Genomic DNA, 22,760 nt, shown 5'->3' with positions numbered 1-22,760 from the left:
AGTGGACAATCGTAGCTGTGCACACAAAAGTCTCATGTTTGCAAAACTAATTATATTTTACGATCGAAGGTCGAAGGTATCAGATTTTGCTATTTAATAAATATTTAGTACACGTTCCAATACACAATGAATACCTGTCGGTATCCAGACGGCAGACAGTCCTTTTATTAGAAAAGAACACCGATCGCGACATGTCTGTTTGGAAGCTGTAGGCCTCTGACAATACAACAGCTTACTGTGTTCTTTTCAAAAAAAAGACGAAAACTGTTTCTATAGTCTATATTGTTACACATCCCTTGTAATGCTGCATGCGCTACACATTATCATACATGTATGTAAAGTGTAAACCCGGAGATAATGATTGATTATCGATGGAGAATATTCTGATAATATTCATGTATCTCTGACGACTTTGCACTCGCACCTGTATAAGATGTTCAGGTGAAGTCTGAATTTACACCAGTCTTAAATATAACGTTTATAATACATGATACTGGGAGTGGCTCTCGTGTGAATGTCCTATGTAAATTAGTCTTACCATATATGACGTCACTCTGAACGTGTACTTTAATCTGTCGATACACTGAAGAATTCGAAATCCCTCATTTATTGGGACTTTTTTACAGCAGGCCTTCTTCTTTCTGCTACCTGTCAATCGACAATCGTCATAGTTTGATAAAATTTTGAATTGATAATCCTGTTGAAAATGTAAACGTTTAGCTTCAGTCGGAAGAGAAACTGTGTTTCTGAACTTGCCCTTGTTGGCTATGTTTTCTGAAATTTGACATCAGCGCTAAATAAAATCATCGTTTATAACATATAGTTCGCCGATTACATGATAAACATCATGGGTTACACGTCAAAGAGTAGTCGTATTTTAGCGCTCAGTAGTCCTTCGATACATGTAAACGGTCAGAACGAACAGCACTACCCAACATGGGCGTTTACCACATCGGCGTTACAAACTGAATGGCCTGAAAGGAATTTCGGCGATAGGTCTTTTCACGTAACTGCCGCATTGGATTGTATGGCAAAACAATGTTATTTTATGTTTTTTATGTATATTGAAAGAAACACATTTAAAATGATAAAGTTATGGTCCTGAACAAATGGTTAATCTGTTACTTGGCAACGCTTTAAGGGTCAAGTGAAATGGGACACTTGAATCAAGATTATGACCCAAAAAGGTTAAAATCTCTACTTGAAAATGCTCTGGCAAGAGCTGACGGAGACCGTGTGCAACAATTGAGTAAGGTTCTTCAAAATTTCTGATCGGATACAGGGTCTGAACCTTTTGAATATAGTAATATGACGCCCTCTTCTGAGCAAGTTCATTCTGTCTTGTAACCCCATTGGCGAAAACGGGGAGCAGAAAATACACTCCAACTCGCATAAAAATAATTTTAAATTGACGCGATGTAACCACTGTCCTTTCTCATTGTTGTGAATGCCACAATGGATAAAGCGCATCAGCAAATACAACACTTGCAGAATTCATTTGAAGTATATATTGCGCGAATTGTGAAAACTACTACATTTAATTATAACGCAGGTTCAAAAATGGTGTACATTTTTTTCTAATTTGTCATGATTGGAAAGATTACTGTTTACGATTGCAATTTGTCATATAAGAATGATTTTCAATGTTATCTATTTATTCGTCTGTACCTCCATCTATTACCTATCCATCGATAGATTTGTCTGACGTGCTTGCGTGCATGCGTACTTATGTATGTATGTATGTATGTATGTATGTATGTATGTATGTATGTATGTATGTATGTATGTATGTATGTATGTTAATTTTTAAAATTATGCTATTCTTCGCCACGATATGGAAATTTCTTGGATACACTTTTCTCATTTTGGTCAAAATATAATTTTTTTCTAAAATTAATGGTCTGATGGCTTTGAAATTTATTTGTTAGTTTCTGCGAAAGATCTTATTGAAAGATGACACAATTTGCATATGGAAATATTTTGAGTTTTCTCACCTGAAGTTAAAACATCGATAATTTTTTACAAAACACCCGCCAGGTCGTTTCCAAAGTTGCTATGTAATTTACGAAGGAATTAACTGATGTTAAATGCACGATGCCAAATTTGCAAACGTTTGGCTCAAAAGTTTCACAATCTTGGTCACAACATCATTTTCTATGAAACCAGTTGTCCTCCAAGATTTATAATTTCATCATACAATTACAATTTCATTTGTGTAAACTGCCTTTTTGGAAATATGAAGACTCTTTCTATTTAATCCTTCGATATTCAAACAGTACCTCTCTTTGTGAAAGTTGTGGGCCTCCATAATTACATTTCAGCGTATTTTGCTTAAGACGTTTTGTAACCCTATGATAACAGACTGTCCAAAGCATGAATTTTATAACAACCAGGTGCACGCGAGTGAACTCGATTAGATCTCGCTTTCCCAAACTTGTCTTTTTCTTCTTTTTTTTGTGTGCACGTAAAGTTTTTTTTTACCTTACTTATGTTATATGTTTGAATCGGGAATAATATTTCATCCATTCATCCATCCGTCCATTCATTCATTCATTCATTCATTCATTCATTCATTCATTCATTCATTCATTCATTCATTCATTCATTCATTCATTCATTCATTCATTCATTCATTCATTCACTCATCCATCCATCCATCCACCCATCCATCCACCCACCCACCGACCCACCGACCCGGCCCACCCAGCATCCATCCATCCATCCATCCATCCATCTAATCCATCCATCCATCCATCCATCCATCAATCCATTCATTCATTCATTCATTCATTCATTCATTCATTCATTCATTCATTCATTCATTCATTCATTCATTCACTCATTCATTCATCCATCCATTCATCCATCCAATCCATCCATCAATCCATTCATTCATTCATTCATCCATTCATTCATCCATTCACTCATTCATTCAAATGCCGTCTGGATGCCTTGTACCTGTGCATGCTTCAGTCTCACTTATCACAAAAATGTATATACGTTACAAAGAAATGGCCACATAAAGCAACGAGCGTTATCGGATAATTCATGTCTAGTCATTCATATTTCATTCTACACAACGCCCTAACATGTACGTGCAACGATTTTAGTCAGAGAAATAAATGAATTATAAATTACTAAATATAAAGTCATCCTTCCTGTGTCCTAACTCAAGGTGACGGGCGCAATCGGGCCTATGTCAACATTTGTATATAGGTATCCATGATTTCAGTCTTTCATACCGCCTTACTCTCTGGCAACGTATTTGAAATGTTAAGAAATCTTCAAAGGTGACATTCTCACCAAGACATTATACTCGTCGGGGCGTCTCCGAGAAACGATCAGAGAAAATTAAGTCGTACGACGAAAAAATCAGAAACAAAGGACGATTGGCGTGGTGATTCTCAAGATGGAATAGCATGCTGCGCAGCGTGCTGCGCATCCTAAAATTGGGGTTTTTATGCAATGTTCAGTCCTGCGAGGTTCGCGATTTCTAAGCGAGCATGCTTGTGGGAATTTCCTTGTCCTTACAACGTGTTTGTCGGAATCACTGATGCGCCACTTGCGTTCAGGTATGTCACGATTCGCAGCGGCAATACAAACATGACATCTTTCAGGTATTATCCGAAAATGATATATGATTAATGGCCAGACGATGCATACACAATTACGCGGCGTTATTACTTTTTCAAATTAAAAGTGACGTCAGGCCTCTAGGATACCTGTCAGCTTGGTCCAGACGACTAAGTTACCTTGAACCCTGGGGGTTTATATATACAAATCTGTCGCTTCGAATGTTTTCTGATGTTAATATAGCCATATTTTTGCCGCAGGAGAGATATTAAAGTGCGCGTTTGTCACCTCTGTAAATCCGTAATATGTATTGTAGTTTGCTGGAACTCGATGATAAAACACAGCAGTGTTCACATCTTGGCAGTTTTGATGCAGAACACAACGCCTAAAAGTGGCTTCTATCTATTTCGCGCGTCATTCTGGGATAATTGAATCAAAATAAACGCTTTCCGAATTCCAATAGAGCTTGGAGTCGCTTTAGATCGATAAATTGGGATGATGCAATCGGGACACGTCAACCTGACTGTCTGCATGGCTCTCGCTTGTTCGCATTCTTTAGCAATCACATTCGGTTGTCGCTGGCAACACATTAGATCATCACACCCGTTAAAATTTAAGAATAACATCGTGACAAAGTCAATTTGCACCACCACGCCAGGAAAAATGCGCTACATACAAATTCCGTCCGAGTTCATTTTTCCATCTTATCAAGAGATAGATTTTGATATCTTGGCATGGCATGCATACTTTTTCCAAAAATTTACTCCCTTTTTTCGGTCGACCTACTCGGAATATTCCTTTTTTAAAAGCGGCATCACAGAGCCAAAAGGCATCATAAGTCATACTGTTAGTCTGGTATGGTCTCTCTGAACAGTAATTGCTGTTTAGAGAGACCGCCGAGGCAACACTGTGACTGCCCATCATTGTGCAATGCTACAACTATAACAACAGACCCCATTTCTGAGGGTCTGTACTCCAATTGCATGACTTTGGCATTGATGCTGACCAGCATTTCGGATTCCAGTGCAGCAGGGTACTTTTGCAAGTATATAACAATGACAGAAATATCACATTTTTATCAACAATATTCATGATCATAATTGTATTAATGACATGTTTTATTACATGTACACTTTTGTCGTACTAATAATACCCTATGGTCACGTGGCGGCATGACTGCAAAAAGATTGCAAATTTTTGCTCTGTAGTTTTGTTCGCTTTTTGACCCCTTCTATATTAAAGGGCCATTATTTGTAACTTTTGACCATTTTTAACCTCGGAAAATTCCATGTTGGAGGCTCATATTTGTTGCCAAATGTTGTTTTACGAAGTAACAAAACATGATTAGTGATGTTATAGCCACATAAAAACTGCTAATTTTTGTTCAAACGTGTTGCCCTTTCGAGCTCGTTTGTTGACGTCTGGCATGCTTAGCGTGCTGAGGAGAACGCAGATATGGTGACGCCGCGATCACGCGAAAATTGCAAGTTCACGTTTATTGTGGGAACAAAACAACATAGCGTCGTGGATTGCCAGACATCTGGCTACGCAACGTGCTCGGACAATTGACTACGACGTAAGTACCGGGCATAAGTAATGAATATTTATTTTGAAATTGCTGTAAATGGCTCGCACAGGTGCAGAAGAATGCCTACGTTGCAATCCGCGTGTCAACAAAGTTTGTATTTCTGTCCGGACAAAAATTGAAATTTTCGTTGTAAAATCACATGTTATTTAGTTGTAGGGCACGTAATGTTTCCGAATAATATGCGATTCTCTGTTATTTGACAGGCTATTCAACATGAGCCAGTGATCATTTCAATCAAAACTAACGGAAAAATCGCCAGAAGATACAGCTAATGGAACTTTAAACGATCATCCACTTAGCATACGTGGGAACAGAAGGGAACATGTCTGACAACACACACGTCAAACAATTAGTAGAGTTTTGCGGAATATCCATCAACAATTATTTCTGAAATTATTTTAAAATTATGTTATGATTTTAGCGTCGTCAAGGTTATCTTGACGTTAACTCCTGTTATTCTGCTTGTGGGCATAACGCAAAGATAACATAAACTTTATTTATAGTTCATGTTACATGTATAGTACAGGACACCATAGGCCTAAACCTAGTTGAGAAGAATTGCTTGACAAAAATCGTACGAGATTAAAAAACATCAATTGATGACGCTCTCGCTCCTGTGTAAATGATAGAAAGACGCAACCTGACTTCGAGCCCTGCAAGTGTAGACTATTAGTATATAACAAGGTGTATAACGCGTACGGAATACCCAAGGGTGATAATTACTCAGCCTAAGTGGTGCGTTTTCATACCCCCTAGCAGTGCTGATTTGGTTACGCGAAAGAGAATTCTCTCTCGGTTGTGTCTATGAATTCCAGTCGCTGCTACAGGAAACTCGATTTCGAATATTCTACTGTTTCTACACACTACTACCCGCAGCGTTGCATTTCCAATTAGGCCCACTAGAATTTATGTGTTAAATTTACAGAGATTGAACGAAAAACTGCCAATTAAGGGCATGCTAACAGGAATATTGTTGATTTTCATTTGCGAAATGCAATGGATATATACAGCAAGCCATGACATAATTATTTAACATGTTTTTTGTAATGTAAACACGTGTTGGAAATTCAATCTCTTTCAAAACATTATCGTTAATTTTCGATTATGTGGCTTATAATCTTGAAGTTGCCAGAATACACGCTGTTTTGACCAATTTTCGCTAGTTTTTAATCACCATGCTACAAATTTTGTCTTCTTATATTCCGTTACGAGCGACCCTTTCTCTTGCTTGAAGGAGATCACGCTCCTGCATATATATGTGTGTTTTTTATCCCTCAGGCTGTTCCAGATATTACCTGACTCGTCAACATAACACCGGCAACTAGTATGAAAGCGCCCTCTAACAACAAGCTTAGAAATTATCGACGTTGGCAAAGAAATTGATTTTATTACCGCCTGGGGTCTAATATCATCAAATAATAACACCCTGCGGTAAACAGGCAACTGCCTGAACAGTTCTCCTTGGTCAAGTGATCTTCTGAGTAACTATTAAACTATACTTTTGATAAAGCGTTGGTAATCTATCAGCAGTGCACTCGTGCATGAATCATGGTGTCATAAACATACATTTGCTGATCACAAGGGCCATGTTTTTTATTTTCTGACAGAAGCATGTTGTGTTATGGTTGCTGCATTCACGTAGCGCCTGTACCCCAGACAGATATCTGGGCTCTCAAATTTGAACAATATCTTTCTGTGATGCACTTTTGTGGACTCAAGTTTTTCTTCTTGTTTCCATGAAATTCTTCATTTTTCGCCGCAGAGTTAACGCAGGGATGGTAGACATTTTTTTTCAATAAAAAATAAATTTTAGGTATGAATTTGTCTCTGTTGGGCCAGAATTTGCAAAGAACCCCTGACTGTTAATCATGTTTTTGAAATAAAGATGTTTTCCTTGAGAAAAGTATGAGCACTTGTTTACATCTTTCGTTAGGTAGGTGCCACAGTCGTGCCCTAATACCTCTCCACGCATACATAGATAATCACCCAACCCTGGCTCAAAGTCCACACAGTACACCTCTCTTCCCTTTCCAGGTTAAATGTAAAAAAAATATTTCCAACTCTGAAACTAGATACGCAGTCTTCCTTACTTATCGAGAATGTAAGAATGTTCTGACTGTGGCAATGGTATGGACAGTCAGGACCATCTGGGGAAACTCAACCCCCAGTAATCAACAAACTACAATAACATTTGATGGGTGACTATGAACCAAATGTCACATCAATCTACCCAGTTAGATTTTTACTATTTTTGCATTATTTTGGTTCATTGCATATTTGTGGCACACGAATGTTCTTTCGAACAAAAAGTCATTGCTGATGATGGATTATGGTGTTTGAATTACGGTGATTGAATTACATGCTTGGTAGATTTCATTACAGGGGACGGGGTGAATTTGTTAAATGTTGGGAAATCACATGATAGTGGCCTGTTGGGGGGGGGGGTGTCATGTTTGTGTACTTGGGACAGTAAAGTTATGGCTATTGGTGTTTTCCATGGCAAGATCAATAGTTACATTATTTAATTGATATTAAAATGAAACCATAAAGTTGTCAACAAAATGGACGTCCAGCAGCCATATTGGATCGTATCGTGAAATAAATTTACAAGCACATATATTCCCTAGTGCTTTATCTGTGTACCACTATTGAATGAAATTGATCCAGGGATAGTTGAGTTATGGGTCAAAGAACATGAAAAAATCGCAACAAATTGACAAAATGGGTGCCCAACGGCCATATTGGATTGTATCACAAAATAAATTGATGTGCATATGTATGCCAGAGTACTTTATCCTTACACACAGTTTGAAAAAAATTGGCTCAGGGGTGACAGAGAAATGGCTGCTGACAGATGGACGGACGGACGGACAAACAGACAGGACCCAATCTATAAGTCCCCGTGGGGACTAAAAAGCACTCTTCAAACCATGATGCATCATCAAACAAAAGACCATAATTAAATATGCAGCAGTTTTCAAGTTTTTGCAATGATCAAACATTCAGGCATATGTACATATGGCACATGGGAACTAAAATTATCATTCACTTTGAAAGAACATAAAATACTCACAGAAAATAGCTGCATTTGGTGAAATTTATTTTTAAGACGGAAATGTCATTAGCTGGACATGAAATTCCAGGGGTTCAAACTGACACTAGTAATGGTGTGTGACCATTGCTGCTGCAGACAATCAAAATGGGCTGAGCTACGTCAGCAAATAACATGACAATTTTCAAAAATCAATGGGAAAAAAGAGAGAAAATAACGTCTGAACATATAAATATTACACACATTTTTTAAGTTTTACAATTATGATTTGAGTTGTATATCATACACAGAGCAACTTACGTAAAATATAGTAACAATAAAAAAAGAAATAAAAAAACAATTATCAGCAATAAAGATTGACAAGAAAAGCATATGTTGAATAAATCACTTGCAATTTGGTGCTTCCCAGGCTAATGCAATAAGAAACTTTGGTTGACACTACATTGTATATGTAATTGCACGGACCACTTTGACCAACCACCAAGAATGACTTTGGTAAAAAACATCAAACGCAGGTGCATGCACCTAATGGTTAGCTTTCACTTGCATCACATCTGTTCAAATTTTTGCTCTTGGTCCTGATGAATAATTGAGTCAGTGCTGATGAAAACACAAGGCCCATTGAGTGATTTCTTGATTTTCAGGAGAAAAGGACACAGACCTTTCACAGAATTTACTCTGCCTAGGTATTGGATTATGGTAGCGTTAATTATTACCGTTATATGTGACCATATTGCAAATATAACCACTGTATACATTATGAGTGTATATATACTGTATGCCATGACTGTCTCAGTGAGATCATTTTTTTATCATGGAACAAAAGATAAACATAAACCAGCTAAATATATCTGATTACAAACCCTTTAATAAGTTTAACCTATTAAACTATGGCTTGTAACTTTTACAATGACAAGGAAAAACTTGTTAAATTACAGAAAACATAGAAAAATTCAGTTCTCCATTTACACTGCTACAGTTAAAGATCAACATATAAACGCTGGTAAATCAAAAGTAAAATCTCTTTCATTGGTAGGCTGGCTTTACATGGCCACACTTACATATGACATAAGATCACATACTTACATACCGATAAAGCAACAAACAGCCAGAAAAGGCCATGCCCAGCTCAGGCAAAGCGCAACATGCTTTGAACAGAAAGAATTATCAAGGGTATAACATACTCGGTCTGAGTACCTTTGATTGTCTAGAACGTGAGAACTTGTAACAGCAAGTCTGACATTATTGAGTTATGTCTCAAGGACGTTCATGGCATTCACAATGGATACACTGATAAGATCTTGAAAAAACTCTTGACCGGTACTTTGGTTTTTTTATCAGAGCATAACCAGATACATTAATTTTACTCTGCAGTAGAATTCTTCTCTTTCATGTTCTTGTTACCTCAAAATATTTGAACAATGCCAAATCAAGTCTTAATGTCAAACACCAATGTACATTCTGTCATTCCCAGCCAAGCCAAGAGAACATGGGTACACTGAAGCAGCATATCTTCCTCGTTTGACGTAAAAACAACCACATATAATTATAAATCATAGCTAACATTTACATCTATGAGAACATACCATGGGCATATAAAGAAACTGTGGACATGTCCCTTGACAGTCTTCAGGAACAAACTCATTTACATGACAATCAACTTTGAATTGCCAAACTTTGAATTGAAGGTGAAGTTCACATTAAAGCTGTTGATTTTTGCCCTAACCATTACATCAAAGTCTCTGGGTGTATGATTTCGACATTTCAAGGCGACAAAGATAAACAAAAAATATTGGGAAATGTAAAGTAATGTTAACCATTTTCAACTGCAAACAGAATCACATTCATTGATCATACGTCAATTCTTCAAACTCGCCCTTTGAAAGTCTGTGAATCACCACATCTCACCGGCGTCTGGCAAATTTCTACACCTTGACAAATTTACTCTCCACTTCATAGATTCCAACTGAATCCTTTGCCTTCTCGTCATAGTCAACCCATTCCTACAGAGACAGAATTTCAATATGGGTAATGATCTAACAACTATTATTTGTCATGTCACTCTCCCTTATGGTAGAATGCGCCTTGGGGACACATATTCGGACTCTCAAACTTTTACCATTCTTTTCTGATATACCACTTGTTGGGGCTCATTTTAAAGCTCTCGGTGTAAGGAAAATCTTCACCGCCTAAGTTTTTTGAAAATCGAAAATTTTATTTTTCTCTATAGAGTTAACACAGGGATGGCGGCCATTTTGAATTTCAAATATTGGTAAATCTTGGGTAATTTGTTTCTGTAGTACCAAAATTTGCAGGGTGACCCCGATTATTATTCTTGATTTTGAAAGAGAATGGTTGAAAGATTCCTTACGGAAAGCTTTAGCAAAAAGTTGAAGCCTTCACTTTCGAGGCACATACTACCTTAACCCTTTGAACCTGGCTCGGACAGAAATGTCCGATGACATCATAGAGTACCAGGGGGTCAGGGTGAAAAGGGTTAAAGAGATACAATTGTTGGAACTGCGCTCAAAGGTCATATGGGACCCATAACCTAGACAACCAATATAAACACTGTATTCAAGGTACGATGGTGATTGATGAAAGTTAAAAAATGTCTGTCATGATCTACATCGAATAATTTACATGTAAGTGTTGCAACTATTATGATGAGGAGCATCTAGACATCGTGCACGAAATACATTGTTTGTGAATAAGAAACAGGCGCAGTTCCAATGACCGTTCCCTTTAGATATCATTCTCTTTCAGAATATCTAAAATCAGATGTTTTTTGTCACTTCTAACAATTGAAATTCAGATGTATACAATTGCAATGCAGTTCTCTCATGTACTCATTGCCGTCGGCCCTGCTGAGTTCAAAAGTTTTATCACTGGGCTATGTGTGCTGACAAAACTTGATTCCTCAACTTCACTAGTATGTTGTGATCCAATGTGGAAATGAGCTACGTTTTTTCAGACACTCAATTTTTCACAAAACTTTTCCAGTTTGCTGCTTTTGTGATTTATTCTGAAGCCTGTGAAGTAAATGAGGTTTTCAACATCTTGTTTTCATGAAAACAGACAAAGAAATTTGATATTTTTTGCATAGAGTTAACGCAGGGTATAGCATCCATTTTGAATGTTTAATCATTGGTATTAGATTTATATAATTTGCATGGTGATCCCTGATTTTTGTTCCAGATTATGGAAACAAACAAAGAATTACCTAGGTGTGAGTAAGGTGTAACTTTTAGTTTAAAGGTGCATACTACCTAATCTTGAAAAATTTGTACCGTACAACATGATATGAAAGATTATCATAGTATTTGATATCTGCCTGTGCATAAAATTTCAGTGCTTGAAACTGATGTACAGTCCAAAAAACCCCACATGAGATTATGCCTGATTGCTCATAAAGATATTCACACTGTTTAAAGTAATTTGCACCTCAAAAATGAAAGACTTAAACTTTCACTAAAACTTTCCTCAACCAAACTTTCAACTATTCTCTTTCAAAACCAAGTATAAAAGTTGGGGTTCACTATCCAAACTTTGGTACTAGAGAAACAAATTAGCTGATATTTGAAATTCAAAATGGACGCCATCCGTGGGTTATCTCTAGGGGGGAAAATAAAATTCCTGATTTTCACAGAACTAAACCGGTTATAACTTTATTTACATCAAAAACTTCACAATGAACCCTCACAAGTGGTAGGCCAAAATATAATGTAAAAGTTTGAGAGTTTGAATATCTGTCCCCAAAGTGCATTCTACCTTAAAGGGACAAAGTTGATCATTTTTCATGAATTTTGTTTGATACGAGATACTACTTATATTGTTTGACATGTTGAAAGATACTGAATGAATGGGTGACCATGCATATATTCGACCCCGGTTTTAGACACGATACATGAAACCATCGCAAAAATGAATTAATGGTCATGACCATTAATTCATTTTCACGATGGTTTCATTTGTCTAAAACCGGGGTCGAATATATGCATGGTCAACCATTTATTCAGTATCTTTCAACATGTCAAACAATATAAGTAGTATCTCGTATCAAACAAAATTCATGAAAAATGGTCGACTTTGTCCCTTTAGAAGAAATGCTTGCACACAATACAAAGTCAGCAAACTTTGTAAGTCAGCACTCATCACAGATGCTCCGACATAACACTTTGGATAAAACAAATTACTAATATATAGACAATATGAAGGATTACCTTTTCTTGCAGGTCAACTTCAAATGGTGTGCCAGTTTCTGCTCCCTGGCAAACAAATCCAGCCTAGAGAAGAATATTGTTGAATTCATTAATTCTACATGGATGGCATTTTTATATACCAAAGATGTTTGCGATGCTTTCTTTGTACAATCTAACTTCTACAAACACTGTCACAAGCCTTATTTCAGTGATGGCATCTAACTGTCGAGATATCGTATAAATTTATTAATCACATTGATCGATCTACTGTAATGAATGTATCAGAGAAGTACACAGTACACCCATAGGTAGCTAGGCCTGTTGTAATGCAGTCCAGTGACCATAGAGATCTCTGAGCAGCGAAGCATTTTACAAGGTGCCTGTGGTGAGGGCGTGCCATAAAATTGTTAATTGACGATGAATAAAAATCCAATGCCTAATGGCATGTCTGTGGGACTGATGCATTGATTTGCTACAATGATGTGTCTATGGAGCTTACAGATCTCCTGAAATATCTCTGTTTTGTTGCCTTATTTGGTCATCATACATCATTTCAAAGAGTAATTGATGACAGAATTTATGCAAATCAGTAGCCGCATGAACCGATACAAGATCACCTTTCAGAGGGAGGGATGGTCTCTACATGTATTAGACTATCACAGTTGAAATTGGAGGAAATCCAGAGGGGGCCGACTATGGAGGGAATTACAGAATTAGACTGATTCAGTATTATTTTCTGTTGTGATTTTCTAACAGAGCATACATGTTTATCCTCTGCTTCATCACTGAGACGACAATATCTCATTACAAAGTGGTAGCTCTTCAACCATACATACTGCAGTTCTTAAATCACAGATCATACAATGCAACATGACACCCTCTGCTTAAAAGGACAAAGTCGGCCATTTTTCATGAATTTTGTTTGATATGAGATACTACTTATATTGTTTGACATGTTGAAAGATACTGAATGAATGGGTGACCACGCATATATTTGCCCTCGGGTTTAGACACGATACATGAAACCAATGCGGGGAAAGAATAAATGGTCATGACCATTAATTCTTCTTGGCGATGGTTTCATTTGTCTAAAACCGGGGTCGAATATATGCATGGTCACCCATTCATTCAGTATCTTTCAACATGTCAAACAATATTAAGGGTAGTGTCTCGTATCAAACAAAATTCATGGAAAATGGCCGACTTTGTCCCTTTGATGTAATGTGCTCAATGCTGGCACTTGACTGTGTTTTATGGAAGCGCAGTTATCTTTCATGTGTACTGTATATTGGAAAGGGAAGTACAGTATGGGATGCTAGCTGTCACGTTGCAATGTGCCACTGATGATACTTACCCTTGGTGAGAAATCTGTGGGCTCAGTCCCACGGCAATCGTAGGTAACAATGGTCTTGAACCTCAAGTTGTCTTCAGCATTGTAACTTTTGATGCTCTCCTTGATGATATCTGTGGTCACAATGAGCCATGAAGAGATGCATCACTAGATAACATACAGTCAAAAGATTTTATTTGCTGAACAACTAGCATGTAGCTTGCACATGCATTTTCATCACAGCAGGGAAATTTACACAGAATCCAAAGCAGTGCAGTGAAGCTGTCATATTATCAATAAGCTAGAGCATGTTGAATGAATATTCAGAACCTTGGTAGAGACTTGCAAAACTGTACTGCCTGGTATCTGCTACCATGGTAACTTACCTGCCCAGTAGAGAATCCTCTTTGAAAAAAGATAACTGAAGACATTTCCTTTAATATTTCATTCATTTCTTTCCTTTTGAGTAAGGCAACATTATCAAGTTTTGGCATTCTTCACAAGATAACACTTACAAACGCTTTTATGTATGTATACATTGTCGCTAGAGGAGCGTCATAAATCATTTTGTCACCTTTGTCAGTATTGGACAGAATCTCATGATAGGATTGTATGTAAACAATGTGAACAAAACTTATCAATCATTCCATCTTTACATTTCATGTGACAGAAATCCTTGCAAACGCCATAACTTATTGTGAAATGGGAAGATATATTTAACACTTGTAATGAGTGCCAGCGACTGACAGTGAGTGTTAAACAACATCTTAAAATAGTCTAATGTTATTGACTTTGTAAAAGCATATTAAGCCATACTCCAGAAGCATGTGGGATTAATCCATTTGACCATTTGCTGATCCCTGTATTAGCATTTAGGGAAAATCAGGAGAGCTTTGAGCTATATTGTAATCTTGTGCACATTCTTTTTTATCACACAGCTGGAAAATTATTTACGGGACCAAAGAATTGAAATGTGATGGGTATTGCTTATCAACAGTAGCACAAGTAACAACGAGATACATGATCCGGATCTGGAATCTAAGATAACAGGGTCCCCGAGAATTCAAACCGCCCTTGTTAAAATACATTTCCTGGTACGGTTTCATTGTGTAATTATCAAAATTGATAAAAGATATGAAATTACCGATAGAGTTCTCACGGCTGCACAGTCGACATTTTACAACCAGACTGGCACTTCCTCTGCCCCCTTTCAAGGGAGAGCTTTCCTGAAAAGTCAAACAATGTCATAACAATATCATCATTTGGTGAACACTGTCGATGAAGAAGAGCCTGATGACGCGCATTCAGTACTTAAAGACAGAAGTACTGCTTTCCCTATCTCAAGTAGGTAAAATGATCTTAACTTTGCATACCTCAAGCGCATATGACGTGCAATGATGGGAGAATTAGAAGCCTACTATGATAATATCTTGTATACTGGAATTACTACTGCAACTACCTTGGAGAAATTGATGCCTAGAAATCCCATGGCAAAAAAATTTACACAACCTTGACAGTTGATTGGAGGAAACAATTGCATTACTCTTCTAGCAGAAGCGGCATTATTAGTTTGGTCTGTTAATTGATGTCCATACTTACCAGTAGAGTCAGGTACTGGAAATGATCAGGTTCTTCACCACAGTTAAGGCATTTCAACTGCAACAAAAAATGACTGGTGACTTTTGAAATCTAAAAATGAATACTGATCTCTGCATTTTCCTGGCAATGCTTAATTTCATTGAATCAAGATCTGATGGTGGTTGAAAATGCTTGGAAATGTATGGGGCAAGGGCAAAGAAAGTGTTTCATGTTAATCACTGGTGACTTCGGGAGTCATTAGGGTTCAAGTTAGCAGTGGAGTACTGGAAGAGGGCCCCACTGTGTGCATATCCAAAATGCTTGCCACCAATATCTTGACACAGGCTATGTATCGTGCTGCTGGGGGTCCTCTCTCAACAATTTACGTACATAGGCCATTGCTGCAAGGATTACAGATATTAGCAAGTATAGTATGTCTACCATGGTGTTATACAAGGTATGATGTACTCGTCGCAGTCTTCGGATTGTAACTTATGTTACTGTATCATTGTGAAGTGATTGTTATAGAAATTGGTCTGGCAAAAGCCGATCAGCTTGGATTTTACTCATTATGGGCCTGGGATACATGTAATTCTGATTCATAGCCTAGACCTGTGGGGCTGTGTGTGGTACAGGCTATATACAGACCTCCCACCACAGCCAGTAACACAGAGCTAAGGTAGACTTATAGCATCTGAGGATGGTGACACATCGACCTGCATCTCGTTTAGCTCTGCATGGCAGGGCTGTGTGTTACCGGCGTTACGGTGGTGGGAGGCCGTGTAACGCCGGTAACACACAGCCCTGCCATGCAGAGCTACATCTCGTTGTGAATGTACTTGTATTGTTGGACGAACTGTCTTTGACAGGTAACAAGCAAGGTGGCTACCTCCTCCATGATGGAAATAACATACATCTCAATCTGTGTATAGCTCTAGTATTCGATGGAATTACATATTTGTAACACTCGTTCCCCCGTCATCGATTTTAAGACATTTGCTGTCGATGCATGTAATTTGAAAGAGCACGGCCAGCTCTCACAAAAAATTCAAAATATGAAACAGCGTAATACTAATGTCTAACGTCCATATGTACATGTACATGATGCAGTGTACATAGTTTTGTTCGTGTATAAAAATATCGATGTCAACAAGGTAACATACCTTCAAATACCATCGAAAATCTTCACCTTCCGGCTGCAAATTTGTCACATTTTCCAAATTTGCTCTTATCTGCAGCCCAATTTTCTGCAAGAAAGCGTGAAACCATTGAGAAATGATGCACACAACGGACTTAAATTATAATTTTTACCCGGAAGTGTGCATTTGTGCAACGTACTCACCACCATGTTGACATGAAAGAGGCCGAGTGGGGGCGCTTTTCATCACAATTGATTTCGTTCACTCAACTGAGTCCGAACTGTACTGCGTTCAAACGCAGCTGTGGCAGCTGTGGTGCATGGTGGTGGGGTAAAAAATCCTAAAAGTCAAAACCAGCTCGTAAAAGGCAGGAATCCCGTCTGAAAATACCACAGCTATTGACCCACAGCTATATTGGAGGGTGCTCTGAAATGAATACGTATGTTTCAGGGGTGTAGGAAGCAATTCTTTGTTGGGGGAGCGGGGGGGGGTGGGGGGGGGGGGGCAAGCGTTAACTATTTTCTGGTGATTGATTTACGATAAAAAATTAAAATGAATAATTAAATAGATAATTCAAATAAGTAAAATTGATCAACAATAAAGTGTAAAATATGATCATTAAAGCTTTATCACTATCTCTAATTCTTGTAATTTCACCTTGTATATGCAAATTTCATTTAACATTTGAAGTTAGGTCTCGACTAAAATTCAGATGTCAACTTTAACAATGCCCGATATTGTAAATTAGCTTTGTTGGAAAACAAAATACGGGAAACGTTAATTGTTGGTGCTTTACTGCAGTAACATGTGCAATGTATCTTGATGAACAATTTTCATACTCTCTGTATCTAGCTGCAATAAATGTAGCCTTGGTTGGCCGTGGGGCTTGGGCTTCTGTCGTGCGGCTCGCGCCTTGCCCCTACCAAGGTTGAGGCAAGGTTGAGGCAACCCGGCAAGGCGCGGGCCACATGATAGAAGCCCAAGCTCAAGGTTTGGTTTTACTCATCTGGTAATCAAACACAGCACTCAAATCCCGAACACTGTTAATAATTTTAACTAATGTTCTCCCGACACTAACTTCTGTCAGATTGAATTTTACTTAATTAATTGCTGTGGTTTTCCAATCAGCATAATTTCAGTTTTATCTGCGTTGAATATCAATTTATTATTGTACATCCAACTTTTAATATCACATATACAGGCCACAACGATATCCCGTATACAACTTGGTTCAAGAGATAAATACAACTGGGAATCATCCGCATAAAGATGATACCCAAGGCCATAATTGTCTATAATTCTAGAAATAGGGAAAATTGGAACTAATTTGGGAGAATTGGATCTTCATATTTTTCAAATTTCTCAAAAGTGTTAGGTGCCCTATAGCTGAAAGTTGCAATATTAAAAATTACCCATAAATACACGTGTATAACTTAAAAAGAAAAGCGGATGAACTTACATTTGCAGATTAATCTGATATTACTTCACCTTTCCAATTATCCCAAATTAGTTCCAATCGTGTTTAAAATGAATAGGGCCAAGAACCGATCCCTGAGGGACACCACATTTCAAAAAACTAATGGAAGAGTGTTGATCCTTAATTAGAACCCGCTGACACCGATCAGAAAGATAGGACCTCAATATGAAAGAACAGTTCCGGTAATTCCAAAACAAGTCTGTAACCTAAAATACAGATGTCAACAGTATAAAAAGCCGCTATCAAATCTAAGAGAACTAAAATAGAAATCTTCTTTCCATCCATTTTAATCAGAAGATCATTTTTAACTCCAATCAGAGAAGTTTCTCTGCTGTGAAATTCAATTTCTTACACGCAGATTGGAACTTTACATCCAACGAATTCCTGTTGATAGGATCGAGCATTGATTGGCCACCGCCCTTTCAATCAATTTAGAAATAAAACTCAGTTTCGAAATTGGCCCTGGTTTCTTTAAAAGGGATCACCGAGGCCTCCTTAAATTTCTTCGACGGAAAAATACCATTAGCAAGAGACGAATTTACAATACATGTAATATTTTCAGAACTTCATCAAGGCAACGTTTCAGCACTTTAGTCGGAAAATGGTCTAAAACACACGACTTAGTAGGAGATTTCTTTATAAGAGCAACAATCTCACATGCAGACAAAGGGGCAAAATCTGAAAAGGGGTATGTCACATTACGCTTATAACCACTTGAAATAGTAGCATCATCGCAAAACAATGACGTGATTCTGTCGATTTTCCCAATAAAATAACTGTTGAAAGCATTTGTCAGTTCCAATGGCGTGGTATCTCCTTCTTTGATGCAGGATATTTTGAAAAAATAAGAAACAACTGTCGCCCTGGTTCACCTTAACTAAACATCTAAAATACTCCTTCAACCTTCTCATTGAAACATTCATATGCTCCCGCTTATGGCGAAAGTTAATATAGTCATCACTAAAACCTGTACGACGCCACACCCTTTCGAGTCTACGCTTCTCAATCTTCATATTCCGCAATGTAGCATTAAACCATGGCTGATGCACACGCGCTGGCACCCAGGAGCAAAACGATCAATGATTGTGCCTACATGATCATCATAAACAGAGACAATGTGATCGATATCCATATCACACGAGATATTCAATGTACGAGAAACAGAGGAGCGAAAGCATGCGGATATCAATGTTGTTCAACTTCCTGAACTGACATCACGTACTGTTAGTTTGGGGAGGTTTCATCAATTATAAACTACAAGAAATGGCAGCATGATCTGAAATGAGTGATCCAATAGCAGGTGGATCGGAAAGCAAATCATCAGACACCCGGGAAATGATTAAATCAAGCGTGTGGCCCATCCTATGTGTGGCCCCATGCACATGTTGCTGTAACCCCACATCACTTAGTAAATTATCAAATTTCCTATAACTATAGGAACTTAGATGAATAAGTTGTCGTTTCTTATCAAGAGAGGAGTCTTAACGTTATAGTGCAGATTTCTCCGTGCCGACACATTTGAATGATTTTGTTATATACATAGCGAGTCAGATAGTACAGATTGCTGCAAACTATTTTCGTGCCACAACTACTTTAAACACGCCACGGTAATCCTCTCAACTCATGGAAAGTATTCTTGTCGTGTCCACTTTTTCATCTCATAATTCTGGGAGCATTATAAGGTTGGTATATATTTTCATTGTCACAAAGTATTTTTACCACTGGAGAGAATGAATGAAAGCCTTGCAGGAGTTTCCTTTACCGTCGAACACTTCCTTGAAGTGTTCACAAATTAACTACGCAAATTGCAAAAAGGACCTCTACTCGCAAAAACTGTTAACTTTTAGAAATATCGTAATGTTTTCGGTGTAAATATTGCTAAATTGATAATTTTGACCCTCTCATCAAAACTGAAAATTAACACTGTGAACTTCATAATCTAATGTGTCTGTAGGCTGAGCTTTAATAAAATATTGAGACTTATGGCAGCGGAAAATTGTGTTTAGCAACACTTAATCTTCTAATACGTCTTTCAACTGGCGTTTCCTGTCGCTATGTTAGTCTTTTTTGTTTATGTAAGCTTTTGAACCCACCAAATAATAATAATAATAATAATAATAATAATAATAATAATAATAATAATACAGGAAATCGCTACGGAAGAATTTCAACTCTGCCTTTGACTACAGCTTTTAAAGTATCACTTGTGAGCAAATGCATTCTAAAAATTGTTACATCGAGTTCACTGATGAGGTATTTGGTGCCGGGGAAAATGAATAAAATCCTTTCCGGGGGAAGTTTTCTATTCAGCGAAAAAAAGCGGTTTGTTTGTCCATTCGGCTCAGGAGGTCAAACTGGGGTTTTCCTCAGCTTCTTAAAAGGTTGGTATGGTAAAACAAGGTTCTTTACAAGTTAGGGACGGACCATTAGATCTTGGGAGGGGGTGGTCAAAAACAGAAAAAAAAAATTTCAGAGCAGAAAGTTAGGAAAAAAAAATCTTCAAACTAGTTTGCAAAATAAAAAATAAATAAATAAGAAGACAAATGCGTAAAAAAAAATCTGCAAAAGTCTTTAAAAATCTTTTTAGATTTTACCGACAGGAAGCAACTTTCTGTATTTTTAGTACATCCTCCAGGCACATTTTTAATTTTAATTTATACATTTAGAGTGACTGTATCCCTTTTACTGAAAGTTGTGATTATCTTATCTTTTCAGGACTTTTGTATTCTGATCACTTGAAAATTATAAAATTATAGAGCCTGTTTTCTACTTGTTTCCTGCGTACAAACCAAGCAGGTACACTAGGTAAAACATTGAAACTATGGTATGGTTGTCAAGACAGAAAGTTATATTTGCCTTTTAAGATCAAGGTAAACAGATGCAGGCCACATAAGGTTCATTTTTTTCACAGCATTTTATTGCAATGATGAATGCAAGAATGGGTGAACAAGTAGAAACACGTCAATAATGATAAAACAACATATCAAGTCATTATGTATTATTTTGCTTTTAAAAAGGCATTTTCAATTCTTTTTTCTCAAAAGACAGCCTCAAAAAAACAACAGCAACACATTTTTTAACATTCAACAATACACTACGTAGAATGCCATCTATCAAACAAATCCCAACACAAAAACACACAAAAGGGTTGAACTTTGAAAGTTTCTCTGCATGAATAATCGTTTGTGTGTAGCAAATGCTGAATGACAATTATCTGAAGAATTTTCCACCACAAAATAGAGCGTGATTTAAACAAATCTTAAGGGACTTATGTAGCAAATTTCAAAGAAATTGGACAAGCCCTTTCAGAGAATACAGATTTTTTGACCATGAATGACGTAAATTGCCCTAAAAAGACAAATCTTGAAATTTCACCACATCTGTATACACATCCAAACAATTTGGACATGCTGCTACATAATCATGAGATATGCATGATGTTTGGTGGGGTGAATGTAGGCATTTCATCACGCAATAGAAAGGGAAGCCAGGAAACCAAAATGATTTTCAAAACTATAGGAAGCTACTGAGGAGCAAGAAGACCAGGTTTCAGAGGAAAATGTGTAATCTGAAAAAAAATGCTCCAAGTAACACCATATTAATCTCTATTTTTCAAAAGCTCTAACGGCTCCTGACCTCCCCCCATCCCCCGTGACCGCTTGTGCGGTCGCTTGTGGTGCTTCGCACCACATCTTTGCCCTCTTTATCCTCAGACAGCGACGAACTAAAAAAATTATAAATCTGAAAATTTACTCTGAAAAAAAAATTGCACAGCTAATCTCAAAATTGCGCAGCTAATCTCAATTGGCAAAAAAAAAATTTAGAAATCTACAACAGTAAAAAAATAATTTTCACAATTTCATTGTGACCACCCCCTCCCAAGATCTAATGGTCCATCCCTTAGAGCTAAAACGTCTTGTAGATTATATGGGTAATGTCTACTTCGCATGCGCAATGAACGATACAAATTTTCTGACCTGCTCTGCCACAGGACGGAGATGTTTGAGCTGGGAGCCGGAGGTGGGTTGCTATATACTTGTGCATCAGATGGCTTGATTCAGACAATGCATGGGGTACATTTAAATGTAATGTGTGACATTTTTATTACATCTCGGAGAGAAATTTAGATGGAAGTCAAGGCTTAGGAAAGTTCCTATCGTTAAAATCTGAACACCTCAAAACTATCCGATTTACACCCGCAGTATTGTTCATAGGTGTAATAATGGTATTAAGCGTAGAAAGCACGATACCAAGTGGGACTTCATAGATTAAGTTAACAAGCTTCCTATAAGGTGATCAAAAATACAAAACCGGGAGTAAAATTTGGATGAGTAGTAAAATTTTTTGAATTCAGGTATAACCTTCAACCTGCTTCGTTTGCGCCTTACACGCGCGTACGCTACGCCTCAGCTGCCTGCCATTTCAAGGTGTGTAGCGCCACCAACGTTGGCTTTATGTTTCGTTTGTTTTTGTTTCATGAACAATATATTGTCCAGACAGGAAATAAAGATATCTTGAAATGCAGTAAAACTCTTCTTGTATAGACAAGGTTTCAAAACTGCACTTTTATCAGTCAAAATACTAAACGAAAGAAATTAAAAAATAAATGCAAGTCGGAGGTGGTTACTTTGCGAATGCGTCATTAAAGGGAGAGCAACTTGTGGCAATTTCCCAGTATTTTTGCCGTGTTATTTTTTATAATTCTCCAGAGTTTGTTGGAAAACTTGGTATCAAGTTGGTCAATGCAAATTATGTAATATCGGACAACGATTTGTGTTATCGAGTTTATATTGAAAGCATCTGCCCTTCAAAACTTGCTTC

At 37.4% G+C, this 22,760-nt stretch overlaps 1 protein-coding gene across 1 annotated transcript; it reads right to left on the bottom strand.

Moving 5' to 3' along the window:
• Positions 1-8,244: 8,244 nt before the first annotated feature.
• LOC139138439 (CXXC motif containing zinc binding protein-like) lies at positions 8,245-16,714 on the bottom strand. The gene is made up of 7 exons (XM_070706823.1): positions 16,666-16,714; positions 16,487-16,570; positions 15,345-15,401; positions 14,890-14,971; positions 13,770-13,879; positions 12,437-12,499; positions 8,245-10,216 (listed from the first exon to the last, which is right to left on the bottom strand). The coding sequence occupies exons 1-7, from the start codon at positions 16,669-16,671 to the stop codon at positions 10,139-10,141; spliced, it is 480 nt and encodes a 159-aa protein (XP_070562924.1). The 5' UTR covers positions 16,672-16,714; the 3' UTR covers positions 8,245-10,138.
• Between the last annotated feature and the right edge of the window lie 6,046 nt (positions 16,715-22,760).

This window comes from Ptychodera flava, chromosome 8 (assembly GCF_041260155.1).
Source record: "Ptychodera flava strain L36383 chromosome 8, AS_Pfla_20210202, whole genome shotgun sequence".
NCBI lineage: Eukaryota > Metazoa > Hemichordata > Enteropneusta > Ptychoderidae > Ptychodera > Ptychodera flava.
Note: the sequence above shows the minus strand (reverse complement) of the source record. Positions and strands in the feature narration are given on the sequence as shown.